The sequence below is a fragment of the Polyodon spathula genome, chromosome 12 (genome assembly GCF_017654505.1).
Source record: "Polyodon spathula isolate WHYD16114869_AA chromosome 12, ASM1765450v1, whole genome shotgun sequence".
Taxonomy (NCBI): domain Eukaryota; kingdom Metazoa; phylum Chordata; class Actinopteri; order Acipenseriformes; family Polyodontidae; genus Polyodon; species Polyodon spathula.
Window position 1 is genome coordinate 35638066 of NC_054545.1, and position 23159 is coordinate 35661224.

General features: G+C 37.4%; 1 protein-coding gene across 1 annotated transcript in view; it reads left to right on the forward strand.

Annotated features, from left to right (window-relative positions):
- The window catches only part of LOC121324499 (catenin alpha-1-like), a 68337-nt gene extending 49152 nt beyond the window's left edge, over window positions 1–19185 (forward strand). The window contains exons 13-18 of the mRNA XM_041266472.1: window positions 615–766; window positions 4931–5041; window positions 7117–7298; window positions 8850–8955; window positions 14981–15115; window positions 17291–19185. Of these exons, the coding sequence (XP_041122406.1) occupies window positions 615–766; window positions 4931–5041; window positions 7117–7298; window positions 8850–8955; window positions 14981–15115; window positions 17291–17578 (974 nt within the window). The 3' untranslated portion in view covers window positions 17579–19185. The remainder of the gene's footprint in view (window positions 1–614; window positions 767–4930; window positions 5042–7116; window positions 7299–8849; window positions 8956–14980; window positions 15116–17290) is intronic.
- Window positions 19186–23159: the final 3974 nt, after the last annotated feature.

The window sequence follows — 23159 nt, forward strand, 5'->3', positions numbered from 1 at the left end:
AATCAGTTTAAAATCCAATCCGCCTTTACAACTACAATTTCTGTTAACCAATATCATTTGAAACGTTATTTGTTCAAAGGCAAGTGCTTTTAATTTGTATTCATTGCTTGTTTTGTAACAATAAACTACAGTTAGTGGCCTGGAAGGCTTGCTTGTACCGTTATTTAATTCTGGCTGGCCAGTTCAGGACATGTAGGGGGGATCAAATTAAATTTTGGCTTAATCAGATGGGAATTTGCGTACAGTGATGCTGTAGCTTGGCATGTCTTGCTGACTCTTTTTGAAACCTACTTCTCAAAGCCTATGGGCCTGGCCTGAAACATGTTGTTTAAAACCCAGAAGGCTTCTTTCAAACAGACTTGATCTGGTGGAATAAAAGTGTATTAAAGGCAACAATTTTTTTGTTTGTTTTTAAACCATTTGATTTGCCTTATAAACAACTTTCCCAATTATTTCAATTAGGATTAGCCTGGATAATTGCTCCCTGAGGCTACAGGAATTGTTTCCAAGCAAGTTCCTGTAACTTTAGATTGGCAAGAATGGGTGCACTTGCAGATGTTCTGCTAGAATTGTCTAAAGTGCTGTTCTAATCCAGCTGTTCTTGCCCTGTATAGTGATGCCCCGTTTCAGTGAACAGGTGGAGGCTGCAGTGGAAGCTCTGAGTGGTAACCCCTCTCAGATACTGGATGAGAACGAGTTCATTGATGCCTCGCGCCTTGTGTACGATGGAGTGCGGGACATCCGGAAGGCAGTGCTCATGATCAGGGTAAGTCAGAATTACCTTTCCTTAATACATATAAGATAGGGGTAACTGTTGTGTTAACACCGTGTAACAATTTTTTTTTGTTTGTTTTGTTCCTGGGTAGTAAGTGTTATTTCCTAATTGCTTATGCCTCAAAAGTATAGAAAATGGCTATTATTTCCCACAAACTTTGCTTTTGTGACCAGGACAGTGATATTTCAAAATGTCACTATTTCCAATGGGAAAACGGGCAAATGTGTGCGTCTTCGTTCACAGAAAGTGAGAAAAAAACAACATATGAATCCAAATTAACATGTATTTATACTAAAGTAATACAAAAATGACTACAAAAGATTTAGAAGAGAGTAGTTTTTCGAGATTTACGATTATACTGTAAATACAGTATAATCGTAACTCTCGTAAATACAATATAATCGTAAATCTCAAAACTACTCTCTTCTAAATCTTTTGTAGTCATTTTTGTATTACTTTAGTATAAATACATGTTAATTTGGATTCATATGTTTTTTTCTCACTTTCTGTGAACGAAAAGACACACATTTGCTCGTTTTTCCATTGGAAATAGTGACATTTCGAAATATCACTGTCCTGGTCACAAAAGCAAAGTTTGTGGGGAATAATAGCCATTTTCTATACTTTTGAGGCATAATCAATTAGGAAATAACACTTACTACCCAGGAACAAAAATTGTGTTACATAACCTACAATGTTACATTTTGAAACAGTTCTGTCGAATTCCCTCTACTTTGTATTTTTTTTAATATTCTATACAGTACCTGGTTTTGTGTTGACAGTAGGGCGCATACCTGGATAGCGAGATGTGGTAAGCAGTTCTTTAGGCTTGATGACAAAGGTGACCCCTGAAGTCTATTCCAGTTCTGTACTGTAAACGTGTTTATTATATTAGTTAGAAAGCTGTGAAGTGACACTCATTTTTAATAGGCAATCTGTGGTCTGGTTAGCTTGTAGCCCCAGTTGCAAAATGAGACCTTGCAGCTCTTTCCATACCTGGATGCCAACACTCCCACCGTTTGCTGTGATTTTAAATGATTCCCATTTGCATTACAGCCTCCAGCTCTTTTGCAATGAGCCGCCTCATTTGTTATGAGGGGAAGGACTGGTTTGAATCAACGGCTTAATTAATTAGTATATATATATATATATATATATATATATATATATATATATATATGTGTGTGTGTATATATATATATATATATATATATATATATGTATGTATACATATATATATATTATATATATATATAATATGTATATATATGTATATATAATATGTATAGATATGTGTATATATATATATATATATATATATATATATATATAATATATATATATATATATATATATATATATATATATATATATATATGTATATATATATATATATATATATATATATATATCATTATATATATATATATATGTACATGTATATATGGTATGTATATATATATATATATGTATGTAATGTATGTGTATGTATGTATGTATGTATGTATGTATGTATATATATAATGTATATGTATGTATATATATATATATGTGTGTGTGTGGCTGGCTGCAAATATATTTTGTTCCTTTCATGTGTAACTTTGGACTGTGAAAGCAGGCATTTGATTTTAGTGCTGCTGGTGCTGTGTATTTCACTTGTCTCCAGCAATCCACCGAAAGGCAAGTATCAGCACAGGATTTTTTTTTTTTTTTGGCGGGGGTGGGGCGCAGCAGCGGCGGCGGCAAGTGTCATCTGCAGACAGCCTTTGGTGAATTTAAATTCAGAATAGTTTCCTAGAAATGTTAGGTTGCTTCTTTTTTTTTTTTTTTTTTTTTTTTAAACTTTCGTCTGGATAAGGCTGTATTAAGTACAGGTTGAGTAAAGGTTAATATTGGATTTCTACTCCGCATTGATTAAAGCATCACATGAATTTGGGTTCAATTGCATGGGCATGCTGCTTTTTACAGGTACAACTGGTAGAAATGTGTACAGATTTGAGGCAAGAACACTGCAAGAGGAGGTTTGTGCATTCCTGTAGTGTCTTTAGTAAGCTGGGACATCCATTCCCTCCTTTTAAATACGCTAAGGCATGATAAGTCTTGGAAATGTGGTGCTCACATTCACTTGGAAAAACGGATTGGGGGGCTCAAATGTAAAAGGACACTGCTGCAGTTCTCGCTAGTTAAGATGGACAGTGTTTTAACTGTTAACTAGAATGCTTATCGCTCACTTGCAATGGCTCCTGGTGTTTGACAGCCAGACAGTGCTGGAGGTATCTCGTTAAGGGTGCCAGCAGTTGTCATGTAGATTAGAAACAGCAGAGGTGACACACTGGCTGCTAAAGCAGACTTCAGTTTTAGCTGTGCAGCCAGGAGCTGCAGTAGCATTGGCGGTTACAACACGCTCCATGCTGGTGTGGGTCTGTGTGTGGTGCGTGTGTAAAACCACAGATATGGTCTTTATGTATGCACGACTGTATTACCGTACAAAATGGGGCATTTTAGAGTGAGCCAGACATGTTTTTTTTTTTTAAATATAAAGTTCCTGTCCCTGCACAGCAGATAGTTTGTATAGCAATTCAACATCAAGTTGGAATCTGTCAAAGAAGTAAATCTTTGAATTGGCAAATTCTAATTGGATTCCTTCAGGAATTAATTTAATATTGTTCTGCTCTGTGGAGAGCTACAGAATACATGAGCAAAAGTGCTGCAAATTGAAACTGTGCCAAGTGTCTCTTTTACCGCTTTTCTTTTTAAATTGCAGTTATTTATCTCACCAATAACAATAAATGTAGCGTCTTTATATAGTGGCAAGTCACGCACAGAACTTCCGAAGGGTCTCTACCAGAGATGACTGAGTGGGTGACCTGTTTAACACAAATATATATATATATATATAGATATATATATATATTATATAGAATATATATAGATATATATATATATATATTATATATATATATATATATCACGCGTGAAGTAAAAATATACCACAAGAGTAGTGATTTGGCAGGTGATTTGCAAAGAATCCCTGATTTGAATTATATGGGGACTGATAGGCAGGTGTGGTGTGTGTGTTTTTTTTCTATTTTTTTTTTCCTTGCATTAGTGCCAAATAGAGGCAGTGCATTTGAGGATTCCCAATTGGTGCAAATGGTTGATTTTATTATGCAAATTGGCAGATGAAAGCAAATATACTATCCAGGGTCCAGATTTGTGTAAGTGCTACATCGGAATCAAGCCAGTACTCTTGCAGAATAAAGCGGGCCTGGAAATGCCCCTTATTTGGAAAGCAGTCGGTGAAGCACTGCTTGGAGGATTTCCAAATAAAGTTGTCAGATGTACCTTGCTCATGTGCGTCCTGCATTAATACAGAGTGACCATCTGTGGTGATGCCATGCTCTTGTGCTTTCTTCAAGCAGAGTTCACTTTTTTTTCCAGTATTTCTAAATACAGTATATAACACATTTAAGCTCAGAGCACACTAAATTTAGCTTTTTTAAAAATACAAATTATTCATTTTGAAATCAGCATGTACATTTAGATACATTAGGCAAATCGTGCAGTGTGCAAAGCTTACTCTATCACCTCATTCCCTTAGAATTTGTATTTTTAATAAGCAATGTCCTCCTATTCTAATGCCATGTCCACTGGAGGCTTGTGCATATTGACATGTGGGAGAAGAGTTATTGCATTCATTGCAGGAATGAAAAATATATATATATATATAAAACATTTTCTCTCTCTCTATCAGACAGTGCATGCTGCAGTATGACTGGAGGCAGCTTTGAGCTGGTCTACTTTTTGTTTTGTTTTTTTTGTAATTCCTTCTTGATGAAGGAACACAATGGAAATGGGAGCACAGCATGATAGCTTGCATATTCACATTCCTCTTCATCTCTTTTCCTTAACTGGAGATCATGTAGTAACAATGTCTCCATTTGCATTCCAATAAATTCATCTGGGATATTGTACAGGCTTGCTTTTATATAAAAAATATATATAGTTTTAAATCTGGTTTTCTGCTCTTTTTTTTTTTTTTGCATTTTTTAGTTAGTCCTTGCTGTGTGTAGACATGGATCATCAATTTAAGAAGTCTAATGCCTTGCTAATGACAGCCAGGTAACATTTTCCTGTAACACCTCTCCCTTGCAGACCCCAGAAGAACTGGACGACTCTGACTTTGAAACCGAGGACTTCGATGTGAGGAGCAGGACTAGCGTCCAGACTGAGGATGACCAGCTCATTGCCGGCCAGAGTGCCAGGGTGAGGAATCTGCATTGTTTCACATTGCTTGCTGAATCACATAACCTTTTGGATAATGTCACACAGCCCCATCTCCATGCATCCGTTGCTTCCTGAATTGACGAGTCAAATCGAAACGATCTGAATTCTAAATCTCTGTTAATTACAACTTACCTGGGTTGTATATTCTTTATTTTTATAAAATATTTTTTGTAGAAAAACTCTCTCAACCTTAATGGATGCCTCATAACAACTTCAAACAACCACACAGAGTAGGCAGTGGTGGGTTTTTGGTGTTTGTGGATTCTTAGAAATAAACAAAAGCAGTACATGAAGTTTCCCTGAGTGACAAGGAAAGAGGCAATCTTGCATCCATAACGAGGCTATAAAGAAATACCTGTAATTGCAGCTTAAAGGATACTGTCACAGTTGTGTTCTTTTACAAATCAAAGCAGACTCTTTACAATTAAATGCGCACTGCCTCTTCCGACTGCTTTTACAGACTCAAATGTTTTGTATGCTTTGTACTGAACTGTCTGGTACAGAGAAGGAACTGTAGTGGCTACAATAGATAGAAGATTTGGGGACACACACAAAACACTAACTCGTATTGTGCTTTTCAGTGGTTCTTTGTGTAATAGTGCCTTGGGTTAAGGAACCATTTGCATGTGTGGTTTTGTCTTTTTTTCTTTCTTATAAAAGGGATCCTTACCTTTCCATCTCAACAGGCCACTGCTGTTGCAGTATGACAGTGTTCTAAATCCACTCTTTCTGAAGGCAAAATTTTAAAGGGCATTAACAATACCTGTAGATAATGTGTTTGCATGGAATAGTTACGCAAACTCCAAAGATGTGAGACCTGTAGATTTGAACTGAATTTTAATTAGCTTCACAATAGAGCAAGCCCCTTTAGGAATGTGGAGGAATAAAAAAATAAGAATTATTAAAGCAGCAATTGTTCACTTTCTAAAAATAACCTGATTTTCTTAGGGTTAGATGGAAATAGGTTCAGGGTGATGCAAGCATTGAAATTCAAGTGATTCTGATGTGCTCAGATTGCCAGCGATGGTACTGTGTGTGAAAGTCAAGATTATCAAGAAATGTGCTGCCACTGCCCTCTCACTCCAAAATATTAGGCTTTTGGACAAAAAATAAGGGCAAGTTGCAATTTTACTTTTACAAATATTTGGGAAATTAAGTTTGCAATAATTGTTCCTAAAACCTTGCATTTTAAAATGTGTGTGTATGTATCACTCCCTCCTCCATGGTTGTGGACAAATGGATACAAACTGGAACAAATGCCTTGTTTACTCCTAAAATTACATTTTGGAGCATTGCACTCTCTACACAAGTTGGTTTGTGGCTAAAGCTGCATTGAATAAGTACAGGATGTAACATAAATGGTAGTGGTCTGTTGAATGTGTAATTTTTTAGACCCAATTTAATATATGTACTATGTGTATGTATAGTAGTGTCTTCATGGTCTTGAAGACTTGATTTATAGTTCTGGCAACACTCATTAAGCCTACATTTAGCTGTGGTTTTGTTGTCATGATGCTCAGGTGCATTCTACCCCTGATAAGCCCACAAGTCATCAGATCTTTTCCACTTCAAAGTTAATACATGCCTGCTGTGGGTAGAAACCCACAGTTAGGAAAATGAAATGCCCCCTACCATGCACACACATTCACACACTGACTGTGTATACTGTACAAGCAAGATTGATGACCCTAAAGTTTGGCGCATGAATTGAATCGCCACTAGTCTTTCTTGCACACTCGCTGGTACTACCGGATTGAAGTAGTCCAGTGTAATGCATTCTTGTTCACTTGTCAAAGTTCCCAGATCTTTCCTTTTTTAAGTAGATATTGGTCTACAGTAGTTTAGATTACAAAGTGCAGCCTTGTTGGCCAGTCTTGGCAGAATGCACCACTAATCTTCAAATGTTTTTTTCACTGGCGCAGTGAAACTGGCCTGTAATAAATTTAAACCTGTCACAGTATTTTCCATGATATATTTTTTAAATACAGTAGTCTATCGGCATGTTGAATTCCAGTATTGCAGTGACTAACAAAACGTTCTTGTATTCTTCTTAGGCTATCATGGCTCAGCTTCCCCAAGAGCAGAAAGCCAAGATCGCCGAACAGGTTGCCAGTTTCCAGGAGGAGAAGAGCAAATTGGATGCTGAGGTGTCCAAATGGGATGACAGCGGCAATGACATCATCGTGCTGGCCAAGGAGATGTGCATGATCATGATGGAGATGACAGACTTCACCAGGTGGGTACAGCAGTTTTGTGGTAGGTAATCTCTGCAGAACTGATGGTGTTCAGGTACTGAGTAGGATTGGTCTTGGACATTGGTCGTCAAAGTAATTTGGACGCGAGCATAAATCTGCCCACTCTGCTGTCCAACAGGTACACACCTTTTGTATTCTGGATGATTTTTTTGTAGGTTTTATTGGGGAGGACTTTCAGACAAATAACACACACTTCTTGTCTGTGAAATAGTAATGTTTCCACAGTGGCAAAAGTTTGTGCCTGGGTAAAGTCAACCCCCACCCCCAAACGGTGCTGAGCACTCTGGTGTGGTTTTCATAGTTGATCCTGCAGCTGTTGTAGTGCTTCAGTCTGATTTTGGCATTGCAGTTGATTCCAATGTTGCTCTTGTAGAAGAAACCTCATGGCCATGTTTTTTGTTTCTCTCAAACTTCTTGGTAAACCCACCAGTTCTGTTTTAATTTTGGTGTTTTAATCAGCCACTCAGAAATTTTAATTGTTCGATATTTCGCTCTCCCATATGCTGCAATACAGTTTAAATTTCACTACAAATCCAAATCACAAGGGTGTACGGGCTCTACAGCTGCTGCGGCACGATGGTCTGGCTTCACAGGCATGGCTTTGAGGACCACTGGTCTAGAACTACCTAATGTTACCTTGGGTAATAGTCAGAGGATTTCTTATCAGGCAGAAGCTTGATTTAACCTCCTTTCCTGTTATAGGAAACATGGGCATTCAGTACTGATGGGGATATTGGCTCAGTTGCCAGCATCATAAAATGCCAGTATACAGCAGACATAAGCCACAAATCTAGAAACTGCACATTTTAAGCTCTCCACATGCAATTTGTATGCACGCAACCTGTGTAATTCTGTAGATCTCTATGCATTGCTTTGTGTGTGTTCGTGTGGGCGTACATACCAGTGTTCATGATTTGCACCTGTTGGTGCTTCCCACAAAAGGTTGAACTCTGATATGCTGAACACTTGTTTACTTACAATAAACTTTAACCCTTTTTACTCCCCGACCTCCATCTCCTTGCATTAATGCTTTATTGAATAAAGTAACCTCGACAGCCATTGAGCTGTCAGTTACACAAACTGGAAATGGGGACGCCACAGTTGATTATCACATTCTGCTACCTTTTTAAAGTCCGTCTGACACAGGCTCACTTTGTTTGAAAATCTGCTGCTCCCAAATGCAAATTATATGCAGATGTATGCAAAGCAGCTTGGCTTTAATAATGGAAGGTGGGAATATCGACATTTTAATTCAAATTCATATGAGAAGCATGTACAAGGCATGACACTTCACCTTTTTATACACTCCCCTGCAAGATAGTGAACCTTAGTTCAGGTGATGGCACATGCTTGTGTAGGGAGGTCACAGGTGTTTTGGAGTGTGTGTAGACTTAACTGGCACACTGGTTTTGAGTATGGTTAGTGTTTAGTGAAATTTGAGCTGTGAGCTTGTATTTATTAGTACGGCTATAGATCATTTTAATTGTTTTAAACACTTTGTTAGCAATTCCTTGTAATTCTAACTATTTTAGGGGTAAAGGGCCACTGAAGAACACATCTGATGTAATTAGTGCTGCCAAGAAGATTGCTGAAGCTGGTTCAAGGATGGACAAGTTGGGTCGTACCATTGCTGACCGCGTAAGTTAACCTTTTTCTTTGAACACCAGCATTTTTATAACTGCTTCCCTCCAGCAGTTTGACTCCACAGAAGAAAACAGTCGATTATTAAAAAATGCAACAACCCCCCCCCCCCCCCCCCCCCAATCAGTCTCAGCATTTCCTATTTTAACCCCTGCTCTCTCCAAAAGACTGTGAAGGCTCTTGTATTTCAGGATACTTGAAAGATCTTGTATAGAATCTTGTATTTCTTAAGCTCGTCATAGCAGTCTTGAAGTGGATTTTCAAACTTGGGGTTTGTTTTCAGAAATGTAACAAACATTGTGATGGTTACATTTTTTTTTTGTAATTTTTAGGTGAAAATTATCCATTTTGTAAAGACTTCCCTGGAGCAATGTAAGAAGAAAAAAAATGTAAATTTGTCATGAATTCATACGCTTATCGTACTCTGTTCATGATGCAGTGGTGAAATGATTGTTTTCCTAAGCTGTAGTTAAAATAACTATATGCAATATAATTTGGGATCCAGCGATGCTTACGCCTTAAAAGCTCATGCAACGGAACGCTGTTATTCAACAGTTTTTGATAAATTATGGAATCTTTTAAATCGTTTCTACAGTGGCTATCTTTTATAAAGAAAGCATTTAAATCTTTGGGGGGGTGGGGGACAAACACTAGAGGGAATCAATTATTATTGATATAATAATAATGCAAAGCCCTTTTATCTGCTCATTACCAAAATTGATTATCGAAGACTTATTTTTATTATTTTTTTGGACATACTCCTGAAAACCTGATCTGAATCTGCCAGACCCCTACAAGTTTAAAGAAATAAGCTTGTCAAATAGGATAGGATGCTGTATCTATGCCGATGCCACACATGCCTGCACTGCAGTTTATTAACAATGTTTGGCAGGCCTTGCAGGACTTCAAGTGTTTCATGTGAGCTGTAGTAAATAACCTATGGCCTGTTGTTGAGATATACAGTATCCACAGTAATGTCAAGTCAACAATACATACGATGCTCATTTTAAGCAGCATAATGAAACACAACACAACAGATTGCTATTCAACTGCTGTGTAGTTTATCAAGACCATGTGCACTCAAGGTTCAGGCTTTTATAATGGTTCTGCCCTGTGCTGTTTTTATGCAACACGTTTTTTAAAATAAACATTAATTCGCAACAATGTGTCATAAATTTGTTTTAGCTCGGCAGTACATAGAGTATAGTAGCCCTGTGATGTGCAGTTGAACAGCAGCTGTGCAGGGCCAGTAATTGGTGCTGTGTAGTGGTGGTTGAGATCTGCATAGTACGTCATTATCACTAACATGAGCCGAGTGTGTGCAGTCCTGCAGCTTTGTGTCTACACTCTGTTCTGTTTGTTCCATGATCCCTTTGTCATTTTTATTTTTGTAGTGCTTGTAATTTTGCTTTAGCCTTTTTTCATTCTTTCTTTCTTTCCATCTACAAGCCTTGGTTCTGTCTCTGCTGACTTGGAAGGCACTTGCCTCCTGTGTGTCTGGTCTGGGGTTACAACTCTCCCTTTGCATCAGAGCTTGTTTCAAGAGTTAATTTGTCAGTCTGGTTCCCCCCCCCCCACCCCTCCATCCCTATAAAGGGGGCTGCTGTCACTTATGGGAGTAACCCCTCTAATATTTGTATTTCTGTTTTATTTAGGGCATTGCATGTTTTCCCTTTGTAACAGGGGAGCCCACACAACCATTAATACATGTACAGTTATAGGAAATAGTATATAAACCCTTTGAGTCGGAGATGGCTCTCTAAAACTAGTCTGGGACTAAGCATAAGGATTCACAAGTCCTCCTAATAATGTATGCACTATGCATCTGTTCAGTTTAACGCTGCCCTTGTTGTGGTAAAAGACATAGCTACTCAAACTAGCCCTAAAAAGGAAACCTCCTGGGAGTGGTATCTGTAAATATCCCTAGCCTCTTTTGCCCTTATGACAAATGCCTCTTAACAGCATATCTCCTTTTTTAAATCCATTGAAAAAAAGGGACGTTCCATTGCTTTTAAACTTTGCATGGATACATGTTTTCCCTCAGTGTCCACACCAGGGCTGTATATAAGACTCCCACACATACAAAAAAGGCAAGGCATATTTGAGCTGCAGCTGCAGCCACCTTTTGTACTGGAGAATAAATGCCCAGTAGACTGTTGGATGATGAAACGCTAGCTACTGTATTTGGAAAAGATCTCCTTCCTGCACTTGTTTGGCTTTGGCTGCAGTCAGATTGTTTTTGATTTGATAGCTTCCATGTTATTTGGCAGCCCATGCCGTGCTTATTCCAGGGGCAGACCAATTAATTAGAGACTGTTTTAGGCCCCTGACAGGGAGGCTGTTGCCAAAGCTGTTTGCTTGGCTTTTAAGTAAACAATTTGTTTTGTTTTTGAATTGTTTGCATTTTATACAAGCTGCTACTTGCCCACCTGGAAGTTTTAGTATCTTGAGCTCTTATGTGCCTGTGGCTCGGAATAGGCTTTTATGAAATGAATAGCTTTATTTATTTATTTATTTTAATTTTTTTTCCACTCCCACCACCACCTCCTCAAAATCTTGTGTACTTTTTAGTAAACCATTTGTCAGTCTACTGCAAATGTTTCTTCATATGAAAAGTGCAAAAAAAAAAAAAAAAAAACAGCATTGTGTTTTTTCAATTAGTTAAGATACATTGCACTTGCGTGGTAGTAGGGGGCACTGATCTCGTTGTGGCAGGTAGAGCCTATGGGGGAGAGGGTGGAAGGGGGGTTTACATGTTATGTTACAAAAGTGTAAATTGCAGTGTGTTCTGATAATTTTTATATTAAATACTCCACAGGAAACACATTGTACTAATGAAAATATCTACAGTATGACAATCCTGAGCTATTTTGGTGATTTGGCGGTTTATCTTACTGCAGTCATGTATCTTGCAATATATTTAATTCCCTAAATAAAGGGATTTTTTTTCTTCTTTTCTCCGCAGTACACTTCCATCCCAAGTATTTGTTAGGTTTTCACCTTTTCTGGTCTGTATGAGATGAACTTTTGTTTTCCCTGCAACAGCTGACACTGCTTTAGTACAAAACTCATGCTACATTACTGTTTTTCATTGTGGTAACATCTTAAATAATACCGTTCTTGCTGCTTTGGCTGATGAGAGATAATCAACTCATCGTCTAAATCCTTCTTAAACTCCTTAGAGTAAACAATATTGTGGCTGCTAAAGCAGATGCAACAGATAATGATTGTGGGACTCCAAAACTTTAGACACTCTATGATTTGACTGGCGAAAGAGAAGATTGGTTTATTGGAGTTCACAAAACTTTCCAGTTTGTTACAGTAACCTTGTTTACTTTTTTGTTTTAATAATTTAACTTTTTGCTTCATTACAGCCTTTCATTTTAAAAAAAAAAAAAAAAAAAAAAAAAACTTGTAAGGTTTTGGAGCATTTTGTTAATGGCAACACACAAACCTTAAGTGTGTGTCTTATTTTGCCGTTCCCGTATTCTGCCGGTGTTAATACAGCGCTTATCTGCACTGAATTTGTATATCGGTTGACAAGGGGCTCGGCTGATATCCTGTCATGCCTGTCTTAGATGTGCAGTCTCTATACATGAACCCCCAGTGTGTATCTAACAAGCACTTGGGTAAATATTTTTACGATCTCACAACAAAGGGAATATGCATTTTTATCGCGTTACAGTATGATAATGCAACAAAAAATGGACAATTATACCTGAAATCCGTAATATTTAATAAAATAGCCTGTGCAAATAGAGTATTAGGCGATGGGTCACGCCGGTCGCTGGCTTATATTGAAAACCCTGGCATTGCACCTGAGATTCATTCCAGGAATTGTATGTACCATTTAATTTCTGCTACTGAAAATGAATTGTGTTGTCGTGAGCATTAAGGAACCTTAATTGCATTCTTTTCATCCCCTTTTTTTTTTTTAATTTACCCGCTGCTGTTTTCCTGTGCATCTTTCCCTCTGTCTGTATACTTTCATCTTCAAAAGCAAATGGATAATGCGATGCTTCATAATGCATTAGAAAGCACTCTTGTTGCTTGCAGCTCATTAAACCCTGGCATACAGGCATGTTCCACAAAGTCAAAGCCTTAGTCTCTGTTCAGTAGGCTGTTGTCATCCAGACCCGCTTTTCTGGCAGGAATGAAATCATAACAACTAAGCAAGGCTATTCTGCCAACCCAACCAACCTCCCCAAAAAATTCCTAACCATGACATGGGTATCAATAGCCCCTTTTTAACATGTATGATTCAGACTCCTTCAAATTATTTATACATACAAGCATGTCTGGATGAATGACACCCCGTTTCCCTTACATTAATTAGTGAAGGACAATCCTCCACTATACACAACAAAGAGGGTTTTCTTTGAGACTAAACTCTGCATAGTGCTGTAAAAAGTGTGGGGGAGGGGGGGGATATTTCATTTTCTGATATTAAGTGCAACTGTCGAATGTCTTTCCTCGCAGCAAGGGGCTGTGCAGCGAGTGCTGTTGGAAAGGAAATTATGCTTTTAACTCCATGGGAATAGCTGGGGGAGCTTATTTGGTATTTGATCATAAACCCTGGATTTGTAGTTCAGGTCTGCAAGTCGCTTTTATTCATGAAATGTGTGTTTTGAGGACTTGACTGGTTTCCTCTCCCCTCTCCTCACCCCATTTACCATCAGTTAAACCTGTAAATAAGTAGGATGTTGTGCAATTCATATAGTTCAGCCTGCACTATTTACCTGTATCTTGATTCAAGTCGGTCCCTTGTGGGCAGAATGAAGGGGTGGGGGTAGGGGCGCACTCCATTTGACATGCAAAGAACCAAAGAACTGTCCACTTGCTAACCTCAAGAGAACGTATTCAGATTGTTTGTTGTATATTTTATTCTCAAAAGCAATCTTCCCCCAAACACTCCCCCGTTCTTTAATTTTAGAACTCCACTGTAGTATACAGTAAGTACAGATTCTGTGCCTCCAACTTCTTCGCTACTTGCAGTCTGTTGCCTTGCACAGTGGAATGAGATGAACCTCCAGCAAGTGAAATGCTGCAATTAACATTTGGGGGGAATCCCACCTCTGTAAGGGAGAGCAGCTCTCGTGGGCCAGCGTGTGTGTGGAGCTCTTATTTCAGTACAGTACAGGCGTGAGGGGACCTTCTGTTCCTGTTGTGTGATTATTGAAGCATGGCTGGGAGTCTTCTATACAAGAAGTTCCTTTCCCAGGCTACCTAATCTAAAGATGGCACAGCATGTTTACCATTGAGGCACTGCTTTGCTTTCTCTGTTTGTAGTTGCCCACTGCAGTGCAGTGTATTCCAATATACAATTGTGACCTTTTTTAATGGACACGGGGGACCAGGTTTCCTGAGCTTTTGCTCTTGTGTTTTGTTTCTCCCACCTAAAGGACGACTAATAGTCCAATCTGTAGCATGGAAGAAAATCCATGAATTCAGCTGTTGCCTGCAAAACAAACGTAACTTACCGGATCAAAGTTACGATTTTTAGATATGTGTGATTGGGGGGGGGGGGGGGGGGGTTGTAAATGCTAAATTAGTTCAAAGCTACAGCAGGTATTTTTAGAGATTTTGATTTTGGTCCCTTTCCTCAACAGAAGTCATTTTGCTTTTATAGTTTACTTTTGAGGTGTTGTGGCTTAAATTGTCAGCACTGGAAAGCTGCACAATTTCTCAGCAAGTGTATACGAAGATATTAATTGCACATCCATATCCAATACACAGCCTGTGAACTGCAATGGTGGCATCTTATGCCTCCCCACTCAGCTGAACCACAGGCTGCTTATCAGAATGGGGTGTTTCCAATTAAAGATTATTGGAATGACTAGGGGGTGCTCTGGCCTTATTGAGATCTGATAAGAAATTGGGAAAGCGCTTTGTTTTTGGGCACATCTCCACTGGGTCAGCACATGGATTGGTTACATCTACAAATGAGTCGTAAGGAAGTATTTCAACAGTATTTGCCTATTCTCCAGGATTACCTTTTAATGCCTTCTCTTTAATTTTGTAGTGTCCGGACTCTGCCTGCAAACAGGATCTGTTGGCATACCTGCAACGTATTGCTCTCTACTGCCATCAGCTGAACATTTGCAGTAAAGTCAAGGCTGAGGTGCAGAACCTTGGAGGAGAGTTGGTTGTGTCTGGGGTAAGGAACACACATTTATATTCACTCTGCATCATAGGATAATGGAAACTTCTCCTCTTTGAGCTACACATGTAAGTAAACAGTGGCTCCGGCAATAATTCCAGGATGAAGGGTGGGTGGAGATGGCTCTTCAGATGAACACCTGGAACAAGATTGCATTAACAGTAAGGCCTCCCAGGTCTAACAAGTGGGTAACTGAACAAATTAAAAAAAAAAATACTTAAAATTGAACTGTGGTAATCGCTGAAGCCAATTTTCTGTTGCATCTGTTGGAGAGCCCTTTGTCGGAGGAATGCAACCATGAGGGATCAATTGGCAACAATTTTATTGAGCTACGGTTTGTAGCTGCCATCCAATATCTGACGACCCTTCTATTGGGACTACTTTTAAATAAATAACTGGTATGATTCTAGTGCCCACTTCTGGTTATTCTTTGGCTTCAAGAGTAGCAGCTTTTCATTTTTACAATGTTTTTCAAAGTGAATTGTTTTTACCCCCCCTATTTCTCTGATTATTAATTGTATTAAACAGTGCTATTCCTGTTGACTATTTCAAGTAATGTTTTCATGTCCTTCTGGTTAAATTGGCTTTTAAGCAGATTCATTTCTTTGACAGGAAGCCGGTTTCTATAGTTAATGGCTTTATTAGTTTCGGCAACCCCTGCCGAACACTCGAAGTGTTTTGGATTGTCAAGAATTTCAAAGCAAACACTTTGTGAACTCATTCTTCACTTGCCTATTTATTTGGCAGATGTGCTGTATTGTGTCTGATTGTAGGTTTTAATCCAGATTTTTTTTTTGTTTTATATAGAACTGCAGTCATAAAGGAGGAAAAATAAAACAAATTTGCAATTCGATTGTTAGTTTATTTTTTGAAGCCACTACGTATTACTATAGAAGACACATCTGAGTCCCTATTGCCATCAAAATACACAATTCTCTTTGGTTTATTTAATATAATAAAGCAGCATGGGGAACCATTGCAAGTAAAGGTACTTCAAATGGTGGCTGGAAAGTGAACACATTTTAAATGCATTTTGTTGCAAGATTAAAAGCCATTTGTAACATCCTGAAACTCTGTGTTAAAATTTGTATACAGAATTGTTTGAGGAGATTGGCATTTCACATTCACGGTTTCACTGAAGTCCAGTTGCGTAATGTCACGGAACATTGAGCTAAGTTTAGGAAGTAGAACTAAAGGGTCTATTCTCCTATTCAAAGTTGCACCTTTTTGTTTTGGTTAGACTGACTATTTAGTTCCTTACCAAGATTTGAACTCCTGTGAGAAATAGCTCGAACTGCTGTAGTCCAGTTATGTAATACTACTGTAGAAACTGCAAGAACAGGATATATGCCAAGAATAGGCTGGCTATAATGGAGATGGTCCTAAGCCGGCCAGTAAACGATGTGTGTCACACAGCACATGGAACTTAAGGGATGAAAATGACATGATGCTTTCTCTGAAAGGGCCTCTGGGCTCCAGAAGCAGAGAACTGTTATACATTAAGAACAGTTACTGTAAGAAACTGTATTATGAAGTACTAGTACATATTATATATGTAGGTTGCAGTCCCTAAATCCTCCCGTTTACTGTTTTTAAAGTCACCTTTTTTTTTTTTCTCGCAGCAAAGCAATGAAGCTTGGCAGATGAAGGCAACAGTTTTCCCATATTCTAGTACTGCCACCAATGTGGCCATGGGGGCACTGTAGTCAGTACGCAAGTGTTGAATTAAATATTCAGTCATCAAGGACCTCTCTTTAAATTGACAATTGCGTGGCCAAATGTATTAAAGGAACCCTAAACTATTCCTTGCAGTTTGAGTCGGCATTGCCGTCAAAAACACAAGTGGCTATTTGTAGCTGTTTTATTTGACCACTGAAAGTAACACAGGGGCACCACCATTGCAGAAACTTTGTTAAACACAATCTTTAAGATTCTTTTTAACCAAGGTCAAGCAGTTGCACAAATGCCAAGATCAGTTTTTTGTTTTAAGAATTTACGAGTTCAATAGTAAAATGCTGTTCTTGCAAAGAATCCAAATTTATTGCTGACCAAAAAAAATGCCCCACATTGTTTTATTGCCTAAGCCTCATTTTTTGGTGTTTTGTAATTAAAAAAAATAAATAAATAAATAAAATTAATGCAGAGTTTATAAAACATTTTGATTTGTTGCAGGTGGACAGTGCCATGTCTCTGATTCAGGCTGCCAAAAACTTGATGAATGCTGTGGTTCAGACAGTAAAGGCCTCTTATGTGGCTTCCACTAAGTACCAGAAGTCCTTGGGCATGAAGTCCCTGAACCTTCCTGCTGTCTCCTGGAAGATGAAGGCACCTGAGAAGAAGCCCTTGGTCAAACGTGAGAAACATGACGAGAAAACTACTATGGTCAAGAGGGCGTCTCAGAAGAAAAACGTCAATGTGGTGCAAGCCCTTAGCGAGTTCAAAGCTATGGATAGTATTTAATAGCTTGGGATGAAATGAAATGCTTGATGTGTTGGCAGACAAGAGCGTGAATTGTATAGAGATCAATTGAACTGGTCTTTCAGAGTTTAAATGAAAGGTTTCTTAGATTGTTTGCAGCGATTCTACGCCATTAGCAAACCATTTAGTTGTGTGCATTTTTGCAATTCCTCTGCATTGTTTTCTTGCTTTAATTTGACACTCAACTGTTTTGATTTGTCAGGGAAAACTAGGTCAAGCAATCATGTATTTCTTAATCTGTGCAGGTGGACAGTTTTAAATTTCAGTGTAATTCCAGCAACAATAAGTATTAATGTGCTTACTCGCTCTGTCTGTTATTGAACACTGTTTTAGATGATGCAAACACGATTTCTATTATAGCTTGCTCCAGTTTTTTTATTTATATATATTATATATATATATATATATATATATATATATATATAAATATTTTTTGAACTAATCTCTTAAGGTATATAGGATGTTAGACTTGATATCCAGTGATCTGTGTTCCAATGGTCGCAGCCTCCACCCCATTCCATGATTAATAATCCAACCATTTTTATTTAAGATTCTCTGAAAGGTTCCAATACATAAGAGTAAAGGTGTTGCTAAAGTATGTTTGTAGAGGAGGTCTGTTTAGTTTTAATTTCAAACTGGAACCAAGGACACCTTTTTGAAAAGTAGAGTTAACAGAGTATTGTGTAGCCAGGGTTTCCTTTAGAGACGTTCAAGGTGTGAATAAAATCACTTTCTGTGCTAACAGTGCTGTAGTAATTCATTCCCACAAGAGGAGAGACAATCAAACTGCAACAAGTTATTTTGATATTTTTATGACTGTACGCATTTCAACACTGTTTTAAAAAAATAAAAACTGATATTCAGTGCTGTACTCTCCTGAAGTTCTCCTTGCAGTTTTGTACCTCAGTGCTTTTAATGCATCATCCTTTTCATTATGCATTTTGCAAAAATTATCAATCATGAATTCTATAGCTTCAGTTTATATTCACACAAAAGTTGGCAAAATTGGCCTTTCGAAGCATTCTAGTTGAAAGTAGTGCAAAGTTGAGTGATGCAAGATGTGGTTGCATTTTACAGTCCCTGTTCTAACATTTTAAAAAGGAGTACAATTAAACAAGTCTCCTTTTAATGAATAGTGCAATTAACATTCGACTGAAGGGCAACTTGCTATGCAGTGATAGATGCTGCTGTTGAAAATATGATGCAAAATTGAAACTTCTTTTCAACTGACAGTAACTAGACTTCACAATTGTGCAACCACACTTTTAATTTAACACATTACAAATCCATTTATTTATGTTAAGCAATAGTAAAACCATACTTTTGAAGAGTTTTTAGTCCGGGATTTTGAGGTCTGGAAAGAGTGTGGTTTTGAATGGTTACAACAGCTTCAATACCTTCTGTTTAACCTCTTTTTTGAATTGTTTCTCACCTCTTGAAAAGAGAATCCAGTATTTATCAATTTCTTTTTTTTTTTTTTTCTTGCTGTTTTGACTTTTCAGTATCTGCAGTTTTTTTTTACTACTTTACTGCAAAGTTGCTAAATGTATTTCTGTTCCTGCTTCCAGATTAAAGAATTTTATGATTGGTGTGTTTTGTTTGTTTGTTTGTTTTTTTTTAACATGAACAGTGTTTTCTAGCTAGTGTAATCCTGTTAAAAGGCCATATCAATGCAGTGTTATATGAACATGTAATTGCTGCAACAGATTTCCAATAGTAACGTGTGATTTAACTTTTACTGTAATTGTATTCCTCCAGATGTTGTGCAGATGCTACACCTTGGAAACTAAGAATGCAAGTAAAGTAGCATTTGACAACAACAAACTGATTGAAACAGTAACTTTTAGCTTTGAAACATTTAGACTCCAGTAGCCTTTATTTGAGGAAAGTCCATGGGTATCTACTATGTTTAAGCACATTTTGGATAATTGTGTGTGGGGGTGAGTTTGCAAGCTGCTCCGTTGAGCTGCTTTGCGGTATTAATTTAATGCACGGTATGTGAATTTAATTGAACACACTAGTCAATGCCAAGGTAGGTACTGTGACCCACACAAACTAAGAGATGGGACTTCTCATCCCTGTGGGATTTCTCATACGACCCATGAAGAATAATGATGCTCGCTCAGCTTTTGCAACAGTCCAAGCAGTTGACAGTGTAGCCTCATTGATTTGCTACCCCACCCCCTATCCCCTCTAAGGACAGCTGTACTTTTGTCACTCTTGTGGAAACACCCTCCATCCCCTCCCTCTTCACTACATGACCATGATTCTAAAACTTGCTCTCCTGAGTGTCAGCTGCAATGGGACAGGGTCAGCACACTTGTATAGTAATGACATGAACAAATAATTCTCCTATTGGCTAACCTTGAAGAGTTAGCAGAACACTTTTGGGTGGGGGAGGGTGTTAATGCATATTTATTATTTGCTTCTCACCCTCCCATCCTGATATTTAATTGTGTTTTGTATGTATAATGGATTATTTAATGCCCAGGTAGGATCTCCAATTTCCATACAAACCTAATAATTGGTAACTTTTTGAGAGAGGGGTATCAAATAACCACTGTCAGTTACTCAATCAGGAATGAAGGGTTCTCAATAGACATGATTAAATATCTTGGTGTGCTACACTCTGCACTTAATCTGACATTATCAGTATCCATTCCTTTTGCAACAAAGGTTTTACTGTAAATTTCACTTTGATTTTAAACTGTTTACAATACCTAAGGATACGAACAGGAAGTGAGATCCAACACACCAGCAAATGCCAGCCATAAGAACGTGGGTCGTCAATTAAATTCTTCCAGTAAGCCCATGTATTTTCTGGAAAGACTTTTTGATTAAACCTAACATTAGTTGTACTAGGGTGTTACACTTGAAGATGTATGCTAAGAAAGAGCACCAATACAACAACTGCCAACTTCATGTCACCTGTGCCACACATTTGTAACCCCAAGAGTCTTTACAAGAAGGATGCAGAGTAATTGGGCCTGCATTAGAGATCGTTGAATGGAATAGGCAAGGATTCAGTATGGCAAAGTTTTGTTTTGGATTCTGCCATTTTAAGGTAGCAAAGATTTGAATTAAGCTTTCATGAAATGTGTAGACTGAGAACACTTGCAGTTCTGTATGAGTGGAAGGAAACTAGTTGGTTTGCATTTAATGCACGAAAGTGACAGATAAATTAGTTCCCATGGGAAACTAGTTGGTATGTGTTTGCATTTAATGCACAAAATTGACAGATAAATTAGTCCTCATGTTTATTGCAGGCTATATATATATATATATATATATATATATATATATATATATATATACACACACACACTCCATTTCCTACACAATGTGAGAACTGCAACAATATAATCTATTCATTTATTTCGTTTTCACGTGTGAGATTGCAAAGTCATGTAAAAACGAATCGGAAAATTGTATGCTTGCACATGGAGTAAAAGGACTGCAGTCAATTGCAAAGGCTTGATGCTGCCAAGTCCCCTCTAAAAAGCAAAATGCAAATTGAGGTTTATTCCTGAAAGGCAGTTCTGGGATGTTAGATTTGTATGTGTTATGTGTAGAAGGAGCATTCAAAATCAACGCTTCGTCTTTCTGTTTAACCAGTTTCCCATCTGACCCCAGGGGAATCTTTATCTCCAATAGATTCTACCTGACTCTGGGATTAGTTGAGGCTTTTCTCCTTGATTTGCAGTGAGATTACGTAACGAGTAAGAGGATTAATTAACTGTTGGAACATTTTGTTTTATTTCATTTGTAGTTTTATGTTCTCTTGCTTAGAATAATGTCGGGTGTCTCCAGAGACTGAATTCAAATGCATTTGCACTTTTTAACAAAGTCCTGTGTCTTGTTAAACGACTGCAGCACAAATATTGAATATTTTGTTGGCAAAACAACAAAGAAAAAATGTGTGTGCACACAATCATACTCCATTCGTTTAAAAACCACCATTGTCTGAGTTTATCAAAACACTTTGTCTTCTAGTCTATTGTATATTATATGAAGCGTGTTTTTTTCAAGTTTCAGTGAGTGAAAAGGAAGAATATTGGTACATACTGTACTATAAAAAGTAGATAGTATACATATAATTCTATCAATTCCAAGAACCATTCTGAATGACCTCTAGACAGCATATCAAAGGTACACTCATAACACACTCCAATTTCTCGGAATTGTGTAAGCACTCTTACAATCTCAATAAAAAATATTATTCTGAAACAGATACGCCCCTGATTTAAAATAGGTTTTGTTAAATAAAACAAAAGGTCTAGTGTATTGTTTTGATAGGGAGCATCACTGCATGTAGTGTGGACATTGTTTCTAGCAGTAGCTTCACTGAGGATTTATAAAAGTTAAAATCTTTATTTCAAATAGAATTTAAATCCAGCCAGTGCAGTGCTCCCTTTACTGGGAAATGCTGCAGTTGTTATTGCAGAACTAGATGCTATAGACCATGTTTTGTTTTTTAAATGAGTAGCAGGTGAGGACATTGATAGTGAAAAGATTCATGTCAAGTTAAAAGGTTTCTTCTAACAGTCTCGTCACATGTTCTTAGTCATGTAGACTGTTGTAATAATTAAGTTTTTGATAACATCCTTTTAAAACACATTATATATGTAGTATTGATTTATAAGATTTTAATTTTATGTAGATGCTGAATAGTGCTGAATTTTGCAAAACTGTACATCTTAATCACCTAATTCCTCTTCTAAGATTTCCACTTTAAAGCAATTCTTTGTCTGTGGTAATAAGGGATACAAACAACAGACTTGGTTTTAAGCCTCTCACCGGTTCAGGTCATGGTCTGCACAGTTTTGTAGGCAGAATAACCAAGTTGAATCCATCTGCCTTGTTTTCTACTTCACTAAGGATACAAATTACTTCAGGTATACATTTTATACTGAAGCGTGCAGCATGTGTCAATAACACTATGTAACGCAATTTTTGTTCCTGGGTAGTAAGTGTTATTTCCTAATTGCTTATGCCTCAAAAGTATAGAAAATGGCTATTATTCCCCACAAACTTTGTTTTTGTGACCAGGGCAGTTATATTTCAAAATATCATTATTTCCAATGGGAAAACGGGCAAATGTGTGTCTTTTCGTTCACATAAAGTCAGAAAAAAACATATGAATCCAAACTAACATGTATTTATACTAAAGTAATACAAAAATGATTACAAAAGATTTAGAAGTGAGTAATTTTTCGAGATTTACGATTATACTGTATTTACAGTATAATCATAAATCTCGAAAAACTACTAAAAGTAGATAGTATACATATAATTCTATCAATTCCAAGAACCATTCTGAATGACCAGTATAATCATAAATCTCGAAAAACTACTAACTTCTAAATATTTTGTAGTCATCTTTGTATTACTTTAGTATAAATACATGTTAATTTGGATTCATATCTTGTTTTTTTCTGACTTTATGTGAATGAACAGACACACATTTGCCCGTTTTCCCATTGGAAATAGTGATATTTTGAAATATCACTGTCCTGGTCACAAAAGCAAAGGTTGTGGGGAATAACAGACATTTTCTATACTT